Below are 18,699 nucleotides of genomic sequence, written 5' to 3'. Positions count from 1 at the left end.
TATCTTATAATTAAATTTATTTATAGCTTTCATTTTTAAAATATATATTAAATAAACGATAAAAATGATGTCAAAAAAAGGTGTATGCATAATATATCAATAAAATAAGAAAAGTTACACTGATGACGAGGTGAGATCTATGCGGACCCATTCAACCATTATAACTCATGAACTACCGATCAAAATTAATTTTGCATATACTTTAAAAATATTAAACTACTAAAAAAATCCAAAAATTTTAAACTATTAAAAAAATCCAGACAAAATTTTAAAAGAATTTAGAGTAATAACTTTTTTAAATGACTGGGTTCTGCATAGTTTTAAGTATGCTATGAAGGATTATAATAGTTGCGCATGCGCAATATCTTTAAATATGAAATAAAATATTTTGCAATTATATTTATATTGTGCAAACTTATTTCCAAATTCTTTCTTTCCAAAATAAAAAATTTCCTTCATTTTACCTAGTTACCAAATACGAAACTCAGATATTAGCACCACTTATATGAACGTAATATAATTTTTTTTAAAAATTAAGTTATAATGAAGGGACTTTAATGAGTAGCTGATCATATTCTGCTCGCGTAAAATTCCTGGCTAACCCTGCATTCACACCTAGCGCGAATTCGCGGTGAAGTATATAAAAAAATATATTTTGTATACTTCGCCGCGAATTCGCGCCAACTATGAATGCGGGATATTTCCTAATTTTATTTACGTTTAATAAAATAAAAATATATTTTGCAGGAAGTTCCGATATATTCATGATAGATGATCCTATGGAAAAAAATGCAATAGTAGGATTTATCAATAATTTTGGACAGATACCAAGTCAACTGTTCAAAAAGCCCCACCCTACCAAAAGATTAAACATATACAGTTTTCATTATCCCTTCAATCTTCCATTGGAAGATGGTATGGAATCCTTAAATGTCCACACGGCATCATCTGCTAGCGATTTATTGGGTTCTCGATCTTTCACTATATTACACTATTTGGACTTGTTAAAACTCGCCTCCATCAATCCGATCAAACGTATAATGACGATTTTATCTTTTTAATTATTTTGAATCACATGTGCTAGACTTCAATTTTTCTTTTTAGAACTCGGGCCGGGCTAAAGCTTTTAAAAATAAATTTAAATAATACAAATTAACTAGATGGAAACTCACTTAATTGAATTTAAATTATTCACTTACTGCTCATATTTTCAAACTCCTTTTGAAACCATTTTTACAAAATACAAAATATAGTGGAGATTTAAAAAATCCATGCCTAATTAAAAAATAAAAATGGCTTGGCCTAAAAATGGGGGGGGGGGTATTTAGAGCATGCCTAAATATTGTACCTCTGTAACAAATATTTAATATTTAGGGGTTAAAATTTGAGCACTGGGAACTATTATAAAATAAGAATATTACTATCTGGAAATCGCTCAAACCAAGCCGAATGTTCATATTCCATTCCTCTCTTCTTCATTTTTATAATAGACCCCCACAATGCTAATTAGACCTTTTCAAATATAAATCGTATAATAATTTACTAATTCTATAAGATTCTTGTTATTTGAATGATTTGTTTTTCTTAAATATAAAATAATTGGTACGAAAATATATTGACGGATTTTTTTATTGCACTTCTAATTTAAAACAGAATTATTATTATAAAAACGTGCGATCAAGTTATTAACAAAATTAAAATGCATAATAATTTGATTTATAATGCCACTTTGAGGCAAGGAGTGTTTTTATTGTTTCTTCTTTATTAGATATGCCTTTTTTTGACAGCTAGTTTCGACTGAAAAAAGCCTTACATTTGACGTTTTTTTATAAAAAATATTCATTCATATTCACTAAAAATATAAAAAATTTATTTTATAATTATATAGATTTTAAGTAACCTATGATATAATCTGGCATCAAATGCATGTATAAAAAAATATTTTATTATTTATTAAGAACTGTTTAAGACATTTTATCTCCTTGTTAAAATATAAATAAGTTTCTTATTTTTTACACTTGTTCCTTGAATATGCGTCAATACATAGCTTACACCGTTTCTGAGTGTTAAAAGCTTCTTGACAATGGACATGTTATCCTATCTTACATCTGATATTATCGGAGTTAACACCTATATTTTTTTGTTTTATACTAGTTTCATTCGATAGTCTCCTTACTTTTCATTTATAAGCTTTACTGCCAATAATGATGTTGACATTATTTACAATTTAAATATTAAGTTTTATAAAACATTTTATTTGAAGTATTTTTATATTTTTTTTTCCATTTAAGAATGATTTATTTTAATATTATATAAAGTACGTAAAAAGAGCTTGCAAGCTATATATTAAAAAACATATAAGTAATTTTATTCAAAATTTTTTTTAAAATAAACATTAAAAAAGAGGTTAAAAAGAGTTATCTACGTCTGGCGTAGGCTAGAAATCTTTAAATAATTTAAAATTATAGCGTAAAATTTCAAATTTCCTCATTTTATTAATAAGTTTTTTTAAATTAATAAAAAAGGTTAATCACTCATTAAAATTATGATTAATATCCTAACATGAGATTTGTTTCATTTCTTAATTAGATGTGTAATATGGTAAATAATTTTTTTTAACACCAACTCAGTCCCTGTTTGGATTATGGCTAAATTTTAATTCTAGATGGTTAATAATAATATAATAACTAATTCAAACAAAGACACTTTATAATTTTTTAAAAGAAGGGAAGAAACAAAATAAAGTAAAATATTTAAAATCAAATAAAATATTAGCAAAATTTTTCAGTTGTCTCCACTCCAGTTCACATGCTATATTCTAGAACAAAAATATAATTTGAAACATAAAACTACGACATAGATTTTTTTAAAAATATTACCTTATATTTTTTTAATTTATGGAATTATAATAATTCCATCTTCATATCGGAAATCTAATTATTGCAAAAATAAGATTTATTATATTGGTACATTTCCAATTCCAATGTGCCTCGAATAGGCTGCACAATAAATACCCTGCACTGAGACACTATAATGGTAAAATATTTATTTGCACCATGTGATTTCTAGATAATTGCAGATTCTGAATGTATTTGTCAACAAGAATAAGAAGCGTTTTGCAATATAATATGCAATATTATCCTAACTTTTTTAAAGAAAAAATAGTCAATCCTTTAGTATCATTGGCAAAAGATCAGGAGACCTGTGTACCTGTGTTTCTCCAATGATCAATTTGCAGCGGAAGAAATCGGGAAAGCCTTTGGAGCTTATTGTAGTCTCGTTGGAAGGGGATCAAGAGACCTTTATGCCTCCAATGATAACGTTATAGCCATAAGTTCAAAAAACTTTGCTGAGCTGCCCCTATCATTTGCGTGTAGATATCTTCAGTGTAGCTGATAGTTCTGAAACTTTGCCAATCATATGGGTTTAACATTCCCCGAAGAGGACATAAATTTGTATTTTTATATAATGTAAGCTAAGGTATCCGCAATGAGTATATTATTAAATATGAAGTTTGCAGTGATTCACACAACTATCCTGACGATTCTAAAGAAGAGTAATATAAAATTTTAGTAAGAATAAACTTGAGCATATCCCTATCAAACCAAACTTAAGACATATAATCAAGTTTTACATATTTGATAAATGAATCCCCTCGTTCAGCTCTATCCTAGGCTCTACCAAATTTATATCCATGAAAACTATTAGGAATTGTGTTATTAAATTAATGATATCCTTCTCTTATAAATTCTGATTACGGCAATTATAAGTTAACACTAGATATTAAAGATTTACTTGATTGCCTTTGTAGTTGCGAACAAATTTTAATGGACGATATATTATTTTTCTCGTGTTCTTTTTTATTTAAGCAATTATACACTATTCATATAATGATTATTCATACTATAATTCCTTGTACTTATATTATTGCCAAATAAAAACAAAGAAACACATCTAAATTTGTTTAATTTTTTGATAGGTTTTTCTCTCTTCTCCCTCGCAAACAAATGCAAAAATTCTTGTCTATTACACAATATTTTTTCTTTCAGTCGCTTTTTTTATTATGTGAATGAATTTGGTATCCATATCTTGTTGCATTTGTATCAATGATAAAAGGATATAAATTAGGATGGGAATACATGATATACTTTTTAAAGAACGGCGAAACCCTTCAACATGGTTATTTTTTCTTACTCCTTTAACACATACATATTTCACATCTTGTATTTAAAGTGCATTTAAGTTAGTCCAAATTCCTTTAAGATATAGATGTGATATGCTCGAATTTGTTCTTTAAGTCTATTCATCGTTACTAAAGTTGCTTATTACTCTAACTAAGATTCGCCAGGATAGTTGTGACACTGTAAATGTGCCTCTTGCAGTACAATACCTTAGACTACATTTATATAAAAATCCATTATGGTGTATATAAAGATACTTATCTGAATAAAATAATTACGCTTCTTTGGGGAAAGTATAAACTCATAATGTTGTTAAACATTTAAATATAAGGATTGATTGATGTTGATGAAGTTTCAAAGCTATCAGCTGCCTATTACATCGTTTATACCTATAAAATTCTCGTCTAAAAATGGCAAATCTTAGGGCAGCCCAACTAAAGTTTCACGAACTTCTTTCTGTTATAACATAGTCATTTGAGCAGTGATCGCTTCCCCCTTCCCACAAGACTTCACCAAGCTTCACAACACTTTTCCTAATTTCTTCTTGCAACGCGATCATTTGGAGGGGCAAAGGTCTCTATCCCTTGCCACCAATACTAAATTTTTGATCAACTGATTTACCATTGCCTGCTGCTATCTCAGTGATAATTATTTATTATGTAACCTTTCCCGGGGCACATTGTCATGTATAAATATAATGTAATATTTTGATTTCCTATATACCCATGGAATTTTTATATCCGCGTAAGGCTGCATTCAAAGTGGAGACGGATCCGTTTTTTACATCCGTTCCGTCAAAGGTCAATCTCATTAAAAATGATATATATGTTCAAAGTGCGTCCGTTCCGATACCTTCCGTCTTAAAAACGGATCCGGCAAATTTCGAAGTCAAAACATTTTGACTTTTTGATCCGGCTAATTTTATAGAGAGTTATAACGTTACTTATAATTTTTTAAAAATGAAAATCAATATATATATATATATATATATATCATTTTTAATGAGATTGACTTTTGACGGAACGGTTGTAAAAAACGGAACCGTCTCCACTTTGAATGCAGCCTAAAATATAAAATATTACTATTATTAAGGTAATACATAGAATTTTTAAAATAAATATGTTACAAATTTATGAAGATTATCTTAATCCCTGTTTGGAGTAAATGACTATAGTTTGGTTTCAAGTAGTTAATAATAATATATAAAATAACTAATTCAAAGGTACTGCAGAATTTTATAAAGAGGGAAACAAAAAAAGTTACATAATATAAAAAAAAATTTGTCGCATCACCACAACGAATTTGGAGATGAAATGATTCTACGATATTAATAATTTTAACAAGTGGTTAAACTTTTTTTATTTAATTAAACAAGGTTATAAAAAATGATAGAAGTGTAGAATAGAGATCTGCTATCGGGCCGGGTCTATTTTTTTAAAATGATCGGTTCAGGCTGGGTCGGACCTAATATTTTTTTATAAATTTCAGGCCGGGTCGGGCTTAAATTTTTAAATCTGATATCAGATATATTTTAAAATTCTTGCAGATTATATTTTTATTTGTAGAATATTTTTTTTACAATCAAAAAAATTAAATTTTTCTATATTTAAATTAATTCGGGCCAAACTGGGGCGACAAAAAATTTTTTTTGGGTCGAGCTTTGGGACAAATAAAGATTTTGTTCGGGATCGGGATGGACATGACAAATTTTTATGAACAAATTTAGGGCCGGGTGAAAAATTAGGCCCGATGCAGATCACTAGTGTAGAACATTGTTATATAAGATGCCAACTGTATTAATCACTACTAAATATAATTATTAATCAAAGCCAAAAATTATTAACTCCACTACTTTTTAAAATTCGCTTTAAATGAATATAATAGCTTTCTAAAATATACTAATATTTTAATCAAAATTATAATTATTAACCTATGCTTCTAAGGAAGGGGTAATTAATATGATTAATACGTTTATTTCAAATTTATTAATTATTATGAATCCAATTTTAAAATGATGATCCCAAATTAACTCATCTTTACTCCCCCCCCCCTCATATCAAGTATGGTTGACTATTTTCTTTCTTCGAAATTTATTTACCGAAATATTTTCACACTTACATATGGCTCGTTTTATTATTATTAGAGAGCCTTATAGTTATAAATAGGGAGCTTTAAATTTGTTTGATTCAACTAAAATTTATTTTATGAATGATTGAAAATGAAATGGATATGCATAGCATGTTAGTCATCTCAATTAAATTCATATTTATTTTTTTCAATTTTAATATTCAAATGTGAAAAATAATAATTTAATATAATAATAAATGATGCATATGCTATTAAATTAAAATAGCATTATAAAAATTTTCCACGTCGCATCGTTACCACATTAAAAATCGACGGTGGCCTGGTGTGGCAATAATTATCGGCCACACTCCGGTTTATTAGATTTTAATAAAATAATTTTATTTAATATTATATTGTGATTAATATAATATACAAATTTTAATTTCATTAAATCAATTTAAATTTAAAAAAAAATGTATATGCGTTTAGAATTAAGGGAAGGATCTGTTGGCCAAATTTTATCTATAGATGATATTAAGAACACCATATCCAATCTAAACTCAATGTTTTTAGCTGTCGAGCAAAATAAAACTCTGTGTTTCGATGCCAACTCGAAAGGTTTTAAATAATTAGATTAGTGATATATTAATATGTATAAGTATCTTTATTTTTACCAAATAAGTTATAATCTTGTTCAAGATATAAAATACCCTTTCTTTGCCTGATAAAAAAAACTATAGTAGTGGTTTTATCTTGGGGCCACCCGGACAAATCCATCCTTTATCATTATCTTTCCGATAGCATACAAACTAACTCCTACGCCGGGACATATTCCACCTACGCCGCTTCCATGTCGATCTCCAATTACCGAACCAATATGGTTCATCCTAATCTTTCCCATCACCATCTCGATCCTTACATGGTTCAGGCTCAATACAATGACGTCAATATTATCCCCTTTGATTGTCATTGTTCTCCCGGAATCACTTTAGGGGTATTTATGGAGATAACTTGTTGCGTTGCTCTTTATCACCAGGAAACAGCCGCAATTTCCAATTCGAAATCGGATCCATATCAAGGCCATAATAATAATAATCTTCTACTTATAACTGGAGGCTCCGATGGCGTTATCAGGTAATAATAAAACCTCCATAAAGTATGACAGTGACCACTAAGAATGAAAGAACCCATCCTTGAGAATAAATATATTTTATTTCTACTACTATCCTTATACAAAATATTAGCTACCAATTTTATTAAAAATTTTCATTATCAAAATCATTTTATAACCTACCCATATTGTTAAATTGAGATTATTAAAAAATTCGTGTTTTTATAAGATAATTAATTTTATTTTTGAGTTTTTGGAAATTTTGATAAAATTTTTTTACCATAATATAAAACTCAAAATTTCAATTATTTCCTAGAAGTTATAAGGAAATATATCAATATTATAAAAAGGCCAAAAGATTTTAACTAAAAGATGGTTATCATTTACGAAATATATGGAAAGCTCTAATTACCTATATTTAAATTCTTAATTCGTTTATTATGTATAAAAAAAATTCGGATTTTTTTTACAAATTGATTGAAGTTAAGTAACAATTTTAAGTACCCGAAATATGTTACTTTATTTTATTGCAGGCGTTTAACCAATGGGGGGAGGATTTCACCCCCCATCGCAAATTTGACTGTTTTCATAAATGTCATTTTAAGCTAATAAAAATTTTACCCCCACCCCACTCCTCTCCCTTCAAAATTTTGCAATATCAATCAGAGTTTATCTTTGCTGCTAGTTGCATTAATAAATTATCTTCCTACAGCTCACTACTTTGTAGAAATTTACAAAAACCAAATTTAGATTTGGTTCAGGGATTTGGTGGAAAATGTATATGAACAGGTAAATAAGAATGAATGTAGATGAATATTTTCATAATATTTATAGACGTTGAATCGAAAGCTAAATCATATGATATAATACTAATTAACCTCGTCTAGCACTTAGACAATTGATGTACTATGAATGTTGACTCAACTGAAGTATATGATAAATTTCATCCCATTCTTAGATACTTTTTTATCGCAAATTAAAGTACGGTTTTAGATAAAAAAACAAGTCTTAGCAATCTTCAAATTTTATTACCTAAAGACCCTTCTTCATTTTCTGATGCCACTATTGGTAAAATTAAATATTTAGCAAAATTTTATTCCAATGATATAGATACTGAAATCAATTTAATCAGTGAATTTGAATTGTGGTATAAATATTTACTACGTTTGGCTATTTTACCTAAGCATATCGGTGTAAGGAAACCTTGGCTCAATTTCCAAATATTTTGAAGTTGTTTTATATTCTCGAATATTTGCCTATTACAACATGTACGAATGAAAGGACCTTTCCAACTTGAGAAGGTTGAAAACTTATTTACGAAATACTACTTCCGAATCTCGGCTAAATGGGTTAGCTCTGTTAAATATCCACAGAGATTTGGTTCCAACGACAAACGAAATTCTTGATGAATTGGCAAATTTCCCATGAAAATTAAAAATCATATTATAATTATAGTATTTAATAAATTTTTTATATAAAATTTTATTAGGAAGTTATAAAAACTTGTTTTTAAGAAAATTTTCTAGTCAATATTTTATACCCACTACCATTAGTATTTTTAACAAAAGAATTTATTTTATTTATGTTGTATGAGAATTTAAGCTGAGGCTAGTTTTTAAAGCCATTTTATAAAAAAATATGACACTAAACTTTATTTTAATTTTATATTTAAAAAAAAATATATTATTTAATATAATATACCTAACTTAAAAAAATTAGGTTATAACCTTTATTTCTTCTTTAAATATTCATAAGCGCAAATTAGTAAATAAAGGCTAAAAAGATTAATATAATTATTATTGAATAATTTAAAAGAATATCTCAGATATGACCCGGCCGAAGGCCGGGAAATAGCTGGCCGAAGGCTGACCTAGGGAGGATTTGGGGGGCGAAGGCCCCCATAAAAATTTCTCCCCTATAGGAAAATCCTGGATACACCACTGTTTTATTGATTTACTTAATGAATTAATTTAATTTTACAATAAAATTCCCTAATTATGAGTGTTTTTTAAATCCCTAGTGGCACTTATATAAAATTATTTTTTATTTTGGGTCAATTATGGTATAAATATCAAATGTATTATACCTACTAACACTTATTATTTTGGGATAATAATTATTCTAATATAAAAAGAGTTATTACTAGGAACGAAACTGGTACCGCTTCTGAAAGAAACAATGTTAAGTGTCTGTACGGTCACGATGAGGCTGTAACCTGTCTGGCAGCTAGTAAAACATTCAAAGTTATGGTCAGCGGTTCTAGGGATCGAACAATTTTGCTTTGGGATCTCAATAGACTCTCTTTTGTTAAACAACTTATACCTCCTCTTATACATCAAAATAAGGGCCTCCTAAAGAATAATTCCTTTAACGATTCTGGCGACAATGACGCCAAGAATATCATGGAAGAGGGCGAGATGTTTCAATACACTTCCCCAATTTCGGCTCTCCATATAAACGACTTAACAGGTTATATATTTTTTTAAAAAAATATTCATTAAAAGAAAAAAAGAAAGAAAAATTAATGCTGTAGTGACTACAAAAAAAGTAGATAGATAGATAAATAATTTTTAAAAAGATGTTTTAATATTAGATAGCCAATCTCATATGATTTAACCTGTATTAATTCGATCCTATTATTAAAAATAACATTATAGGGAAAATGTCTAATGCGGAATGAATAAACCCAAAATATATCTATAAATATAATATTAAGTAATGGGCTATGTCAATTTTTTAAAAGAAATTAGCTGATATAACAAATTTTTATTTATCGCATGGCCAATTTAAAAAAATATAGATTGAGACCCTATATTCTTTATAAAGCTTATGATAGGACCGATCCGATATTAAAAAATGGATGCATCACTACTCTTTTTTAAAAAAAATATTTGCGTTCAGGTGACATCATTTCATGCGCAGGATCTGATGTGTATCTATGGAACGTCAATGGTCAATTTATATCACATTCCGATATGAACGGCATTCCCTTACCAAACGAGCAATATATAATAGGATACACCCAACTGAAAAGGGATAACTCAATAAAAATCAAAGAGGTCTATTTATAAATGGATACCTACTATAAATAACTTTGGTTTTGATTATTAATTATATTATTTGTATCTTACGTACACTAAAGATTGTAAGAAAAATGGAGTAGGTCAAACGTCACGTAGAATGGGACGCGTTTCAAAACGTTATACTACGTGGGACAGGATGCACATTTTTATCCTAATTAATTTATCTGTCCGTCCTGAGGACGCCTAAAATTAAAGCCCTGCAAGTCCGTCTGGGCTCGGGCTTATAAATTAACAATTTGGCCACCAAAAAATACTTAGATTACGCACCTAAAAGACGCTAATCTTGGATAGGTTCAAAGATTTGTTATACTTCTAGGACGGACGTTTGACCTTCTCTATAGAATTGAAACGTGGTTCATACCATTTTATTGTATTATGATTATAATGAATGGTTTTCTTTTTATCCAATCAAACGCACCATATAGAAATTCGATAAAATAAAGCAAGGTTTTAAAAATTGTCAAATTTTGTGCACAACTATGACTCATTACACGGAATGGGATCCCATTAATCTTATCTTTGTGGGTTCAAATGACGGCTTGGTCCGAGTAAAATATTACATGCATTTTTTAAAAAAATTAACGCTATTGAGAATTTAGATAAATCTATCGTTGGTGAATTTTTTATTGATTCTACTTTCTTCATTTCTCAAATATTTTTAAAATAAATGTAGAGATAAGTTAAATTTTTATAAATGGTGGTTCATTTTAGATTATTTATTTTACACTATATAAGAATTTTAATTTGAAAAAATATATATTTAAAGATTTTAGCGCTCGAATATATTATATCCCAACAAACTGAGGATTCGCATGATACGACGTTATTGCAACTCAAAGCTACCCAGTCCAATAATTATATCCTCAAGTCAAATATCCTAACTACTAATCCCGATGAAGAAAACTCTGTAGTGAGCAATACCCAGCAAACCGAGGTTCTAGATAAAACGGATGATTTAGTACCCTGTATCGAAGAACAAAAAACAATCGACTCCTATGTGGCACCAACCAGTCATTATGATTATAAGGATCCCATCATCAAAATAATTAATGAAAACACCACTCCCGATGATAAAGATGACTTCGAATCCTTTACCGTCGAAGATATTGAATCCGCTAAAAAATACCATGAACAAATTCTTTCATCTTCCGTTCCTATAGCATATTATTATCGATACTACTGCTCCCCATCAAATAAGCCACCCAGTTCTCACATTCCCTTTTTGGGTGATGATAAGTATTCAAATGTGGCTCTCAAAAATCATCAGTGGGTTCCCACCTTGGTCCTGAAATACATTATGATATCCCCGGCAAACGATATTTGTCCGGTGACCGCTTTGGCAATATCCAAGTAGTTTATTACATATTATATATCCGATTCCTCTATTCATTTCTATTTTGTTTCAATCTGGTCAACTGAATAATGGGGTAATTCACTATTAAATAATTTGAATGTAAAATTGTAAAAAGAGATAAAGTATTTGATCGAATTTGGTGTCCAGTGAAAAATAGTTATCTTTATTGGTCATAGTCTTATAGGCTTCCTGTCTGTGGGTTTATATAACCTTTCGTTTGATACTTTATCAATCTTTTTGATGTTTATAATAATTTGTAGGCAACTACTTGGAATATGTTCAAAATCTGAATATTTTTTGGTGAATCCAGAATTTATAATCTTATACATGAATACCTAAAATGTAATATTCGTTATTCAATTCGTATTTTAAGAGTATTAATAACACAATTATTCTATTTAAATACGAATAATGGAAAAAATTATTCATCGAATACTTTTATTATCGAGTGAATACTTTTAATTAATCGATCGAATACTTTTAAATATTCGAAATTATTTGTGTTCCTTGCGGAACTTTTTTATCTTTATTTTCACATATGTTAATCGCTTTTTAAAATTTTAATAATCCATAATTTTTGGAAATATTTAGTATTTAATTATCAAATCGGGTAATGTTTTTATATTCGTACGAATGCGAATAATATTATTAAAAAAATACGAATTGAATATGATTAGTGCAAATATTCTATTCGTATTTTTTTTTCACAAATGTGTATTTTAAATTTGAAGCGTAACATTTTTGATTTTATTGAATAAAGAGACGATATCAATTTCTGAGTAGTTGTCATCGTTTATCTTTTTTTAAAGTTTTAATAAATCTTTTAAGAGGGTCAATTTTTTTTCGTTAATCGATGTTAATAACATATAAAACGTGGTACTTTTAAAATAGAGATCATAAGCACGTATTTTGTGGAGATGGCAAAGGTCGCATATACGCTTGGAACCTTCCCACTAATTTGTCTCACATTGCTAATCAACAGTGGCTCAAAAATGGTCCCGAAAACCCTAACGGTAAATCCAACATTAATGACAGCGATTCCAATACACTATCTTCAGAAATAGTCAACAAAATGACAGTGGTCTGTCAAGATTGCAATGCCATATTTAATTTTTCCGAACGTAAACAATTCCGGTGTAAAAATTGCAACCTGATATTTTGTTCCAAGTAAAATAGTTTCGTGTTTCGTTGTTAAATGATACAAACCCTATTATATAAATAAGAGTAGGCTAAATATTTCTTATTACATTGAAAATTTTGGTAAATTATAATTCATTTTAACTTTTTATTACATATTCTCTACAGGTGTTTGAAATACGAATCTAAAATAGATAGGCTCAAAATTTTAAAGCCAGTCAAAATTTGTAAAAGTTGCCATAAAATTTTGAAGATCATTTAAATTTATTATCATGACCATAAGATTGTATTTTGTATTAATATTTTTTAAAAGAAAAATAACTATTATTATATATTAGAATTATTTATTACATTTTATTTATTTTACTGTATTATGCTATTTAAATTTAGCTTAAGTAATAATGTGTTAAAATGTCAATATAGAGAAATTGAATATTTGAAGTTTTAAAAATATGCTTACCCTGACAACCTTAACACTATGCGTTGATACTGACAAATTAGATTAAAAAGATCGGAATTTTTGTGGTTTTATCCTCTGATTTTTATAAAATAAAATGGGTTATAAATTAAATATAAAAAATATTAGGGATGGGTCAGACAGGCTCTAGAACATATTGCATGATTTCCCCTTTATATTAACAAAAAAATTCTAGATTGTCTATACTTATTCTAGATTAGATAAATCATTTTCAATAGAAAGTAATAATAAATTATTTCGCTTAACGATGGAGCAAAGACATTGTTTATTTTGATGGAAAAAATTACATTCAACCCTCGCTATTATAGGGGGGGGGGGTGTTAATTAATATTCTTGATATATAAAAAATTTTAAAAATAGATGATAATTTATGTGAACGAATTAAAATATCAATTGATCTATCGTTTAATTTGATTGTTGAACTTAAGAATTAAAGGTCCACATAAAAATTATTATCAATGTTCTTAAGTATCGCCTGTAAGAATTCTCTCCAAAATTTGGCAATTATGTTAAATTATCACTGGGCGTGTTTTTTAATAAATTATTTTGTAAAGAAATACAAAATATTAGATATTTGTCCTAATCTCCGAAATAGACTGAATAACAATGTCATATAAATTGTTTCTATGTTTATTCGGAAATTTGTATAATCATTTTTTATAAGATTCTGTTCATCTTGAAATTCGTAATCTATTTATTTTTATACTCTTCGTTTTCTTGGTTAATTTTAAAAGATTCTATTACTAATTTTAGTCTATTAAAAATAGTCGCAAATTAGATTTAGTTTCAGATAAGGATAATTATATATATATTCATACTTTTTAATAGATTTATTTTTTATATATTATATTAGTGATTTAATATGGATATAGTATATTTCTCTAGAGATAAACTGAAACTAATTTTTTCATTGTAGCGGATCTTAAATTTTTTAATTACCAGGCCAATAAAAAAACATCTTATTAACTCTTAATATTTCTAAAATGAATATATTCAAAATCGACAATATTTTATACATCATTTGTTTTTTAATTTTACATTACATTTTAAGAGAAAAGAAAAACATTTTTCAGAACCGACGGGATCCTGGATCCAGTTGTAATGTTGCAAGTATTTCAGAGTTTGAAAAAAATTTTTAATGTGCTTTCACTTAAAGATTTTTTATGCATAAAAATTACAAAATTTACTTGTGAAAAATTTTGATATTTGTAGATAGAATGGATCAAAAAAATCTTCATTGTTTAAACAAGTAATCCTATTTGACTTTCTAAACCAACTTCTTAGATCAATTTCTAATACAGGGCTATATGCTAACCGGTTCCATGTCAATTCAGCGAAACTTTTATCGCGAAACACTTTTTCGCGAAACTTTTATCGCGAATCCATAATAGCGAATACTATTCCGCGAATGCAATATCGCGAATTTTTTACAGCGAAACCTTTATAGCGAATACATTACCGCGAATACAATATAGCGAAACAAATATTGCGAATTTTTTATAGCGAAACCTTTATCGCGAAACATTTGAAGCGAATATATTACCGCGAAACTTTTATCGCGAAAATTTTATAGCAAAACCTTTATCGCGAAACCTTTAAATACATTACCACGAAACTTTAATCGCGAATCAATAATCGCGAAAATTTTATAGCGAAGTTATTATCGCGAAACCCAAATCGCGAAGACAATGTAGCGACAATTATTTCGCGAAACATATATCGCGAAGATATTATAGAGAATTTAATATCGCGATAATTGCTAATAATCACTAATTTTTTTTGAATCATTTTTTTTATAATTATATTATTTGAATAATATTTTTTTAATTCACATAGTTTATAATTATATTATTTGAATAATATTTTTTTAATTCACATAGTTTATAATTTTCTTTTAACCTTAAAAAATTTTTACAATGATTAATTAACTTACTGGTTTATGAAATTTGTTATTGAAATACACTTTTTTCGCTATCCTATCCTTTCCTTCGAAGTTCTTATTTTATAATAATCGCGCACAAGGAACTCAGCTTTATCAATATATTAATCATTGAGTTTATTAGTTAAATCTTGATATTTACTGGCGAAATTGATATCTGGGTAGCATTCCTATTTATTGTCTGATGACTTAATAATTATAAATTTATCAATCAATTTTGGCCAGGGTTAGCAAGTCAGTCAAATGACTAGATTTTGACGGGTCAATTGAACGGGAGAATATTTGACCTGGTCAAGTGGTCCTATATTCTATAAGATCTGAATATAAAAATATGTTTGAAAAAGAAAAAACGATATAAATACATGTGAAATGTGATCACAATGCTTATTGAGTTCCTAATATTAAGGAGAGCATTTTAATCATAGTGAATTTAATGAAGTATGTAATATAATAAAAGAATTAGGCATACAAGGTGGTGATCAAAATATTACAAGTTATATCAGAAATAAAAGCGACTTGTTTAATAGAAAATCATGGGGATAGCAGTAACTTCCATAAGAAACAATCAGATTTCAAACTCAAGCAGTGGAATTAGCTTTGACCACCATGGTCATTAAGAGAAGTGACATTACTAACAATTTCTAGATCTATCTTCTTCAGAAAGAAATTGGTCGATTTGTGTCAATAATCTTACTAAAACAGAAATCGATTGAAGATTTAGACAAAAAGAAAATTAATTAAAAAATATTAAAGAAAATGATGATATTCAATATAAAATAATATTTATTTGATTTTAACTATATTTGACCGGTCAAATGCACAACCGTGGTTTTGGCAGTCACTATTCTTAAACAGTGTAGATGAATAAAGTCTACAACATTACTGTTTAGAACATCAATTTTGAATGGCAATTCAAAAATAAATTACATCTAAGTGAAATAAGGGATTTCCCCAATTTAAAATATTTATTAATCTTATTATTTTACGATCTTTATAGATATCTTTTTATCTTTTCTGTTTATTTGAAGGGGGGGGGGGGGAGGGGGCGTGATAAAATTTTTAGTATAATAACTCGGCATTAATTTCAATTAATTTAAATATAATATTTTGATATGGGTTCTTATTGAATCTTAAATAATTTTAAAATATAATAAAAAAAATAGCTACACAAAATTAACAAATAATTAATGACATATTTGATAAATTATAACTATTTTTAAAAAAAAGTATTGCCGAAATTCAAAAAAAAAATTTTCTCGTCTGGCTGGTGCCATTCCTTTGGTTATAAATTATAAATATTTTCGCCATTCTTTCCTCTTTATTTCGGAGTCTTATAAAATATGTTATCAAGCAAAAATAAGGAGATCTTAACCTTTAAAAATTATTTGTTCCGCCTGGATAAAGTAGTCTCAGATACTAATTATTATAGATGCATCAATCAGGATATTTTTAAATGTCCCGTACGACTTACAAAAAAAATGGTAAGATAAAAGATAATAAAGAAATACACAATCATCCAGAAAATCCAATCGAAATGGAAACCAAGAAAATAATCAATTCAATTAAGAATAAAGCTTTGAATAATACTATGGAAACTCCAAACTTTATTGTGGCGAAACACGTATCTCAATTAAGTGATTCCATATCAATGGCACTACCATCACCAAATCTTATGAAGTATAATTCACCGAACGCGGAGTTCAAACAGTTTTGAACCTCCGAATCCTAGCAGCCTTATTGAGCTGGTAATTCCGCATGTATATTCAATTACAGATAAATATGAGAATTTCATACTTCATGATGATGGTCCGGTAAGATTTTCTATAAATTTTTTGAACAAATATAACTAAATCGTTCATTTTTATTGCGATAAGCTGCCCGATAAGAAACACTTTATTATAATTGCTTATTTATTTATCATGTGTGTCAGGTTCCCGACCGTGTTATATTTGGAACAAGAAAAAAAATTGGACTTCTTAGCTTCATGCAAACATTGGTTTTCTGATGGTACATTTAAATCGTCGCCTCCTTTATTTATGCAAATTTATACAATTCATGGGATTAGAAATAATAATGTTTTACCTCTCATATATATATATATTGACCAATAGAAAGGATTATGAAACTTATAAAAGAATATTTACTATTATAGCTGACAACTTAATATCAACTCTAAAAAAAATTATGACGGATTTTGAAATGGCCAGTGTAAAAGTTTTCAATGAAGTGTTTCCCAATTCGCAACACAAATGTTGTTATTTCCATTTTGGCCAATCCTTTTGGCGAAACATTCAAAAATATCCAGAAATATCGCATAAATATAAAACAGATGTAGAATTTAATATACAACTTAGAATGATGGTTTGTTTGGCGTTTGTGCCACCCTTAAATGTAGTTGAAACATTTGAATTACTAATAAACTCCGAATTTTATTCTAATAATCAATTTTTACTTAGCCTCTAATTGAAACTTTTGAAAAAGCTTATATTGGTAAAACGTTTGGAAGAGGCAGACTACCTGCTTTGTTTAATATTGAACTCTGGAATTGTTACCAATCAACACTGAACAGGGAAGCGAAAACCAACAACGTGGTTGAAGGGTGGCATATATGCTTCAGTTCCCTCCTAACAAGTTACCATCCAAACATGTGGAAATTTATATCAAGTTATCTATATATCTATTATTTTAAAATGATTTAAAAAGTATAAAGATTTACTAATAAACTATATAATTTTATCTAGGCTTAAAAAAACAACAAGGGTTGACAGAGTTAAAAATTGCTCAATATAATTCTGGTGAAACACCCTCTACCCCGAGAAAAAAATATCGAAATCTACATGCGAGAATAGTAACAATTGTTTCTGACTTCGAAAATCGATCAAGATTAGATTATCTTAAAGGAATCGCTATTAATATAACATTGAATGTTTAATTTTTTAAATTCTTATCTACAATAATAAAAATTTTGTTTGTTTTTATATAATAGTCTCAAAATTTTTATATTTTCATTATTTTTTTGTGACAAAAATATAGGAAGGTCTACTTTGGTATAAAATTTAGCTGGTTACATAAGACTCATTCATTAAGATACAGATTTTATGAGGGTATTTACAAATTCCTTTATATGTGACACAGTCTTTCTCTACCACATCAATCCCACGATTAATATTTCAAAAATAACTACCTTTTGCCATGCATTATAAAATTATTTTAAAATTCATATTCCTAGCCCTTGAGTCATATAGTTGTTTCCCCTTACAAATATGATCATTTTTGATGAGCAACATTATTAGAAAAGTACTATTATAAAATAATACTCAAGTATTACACTAAAGGGCAAAGTTTAAAA

At 28.0% G+C, this 18,699-nt stretch overlaps 1 protein-coding gene across 3 annotated transcripts in view; it reads left to right on the top strand.

Annotated features, from left to right (window-relative positions):
* LOC135931244 (WD repeat and FYVE domain-containing protein 3-like) overlaps window positions 1–18,234 on the top strand; it is a 75,955-nt gene extending 57,721 nt beyond the window's left edge. Inside the window, exons 13-22 of one of the 3 annotated variants that reach the window (XR_010572982.1) lie at window positions 748–1,035; window positions 6,738–6,866; window positions 6,989–7,382; window positions 9,494–9,828; window positions 10,261–10,418; window positions 10,868–10,990; window positions 11,209–11,792; window positions 12,688–12,963; window positions 17,832–18,014; window positions 18,092–18,234. Coding sequence is in view for 2 of the 3 variants with exons in the window: in XM_065468220.1 (XP_065324292.1) it covers window positions 748–1,035; window positions 6,738–6,866; window positions 6,989–7,382; window positions 9,494–9,828; window positions 10,261–10,418; window positions 10,868–10,990; window positions 11,209–11,792; window positions 12,688–12,963; window positions 13,102–13,195 (2,381 nt within the window). In the remaining variant the exon portion in view is untranslated. Of the gene's footprint in view, window positions 1–747; window positions 1,036–6,737; window positions 6,867–6,988; window positions 7,383–8,025; window positions 8,138–9,493; window positions 9,829–10,260; window positions 10,419–10,867; window positions 10,991–11,208; window positions 11,793–12,687; window positions 12,964–13,101; window positions 13,230–17,831; window positions 18,015–18,091 lie in introns of those variants that run through there. The other 2 variants (XM_065468220.1, XM_065468221.1) reach the window with 2 other exon arrangements.
* The last annotated feature ends 465 nt before the right edge of the window (window positions 18,235–18,699 follow it).

The sequence above is a fragment of the Gordionus sp. m RMFG-2023 genome, chromosome 1 (genome assembly GCF_954871325.1).
Source record: "Gordionus sp. m RMFG-2023 chromosome 1, tfGorSpeb1-WG-v2, whole genome shotgun sequence".
Classification (NCBI taxonomy): Eukaryota; Metazoa; Nematomorpha; class Gordioida; order Chordodea; family Parachordodidae; genus Gordionus; species Gordionus sp. m RMFG-2023.
This window is presented reverse-complemented; position numbering and strand designations above follow the sequence as displayed.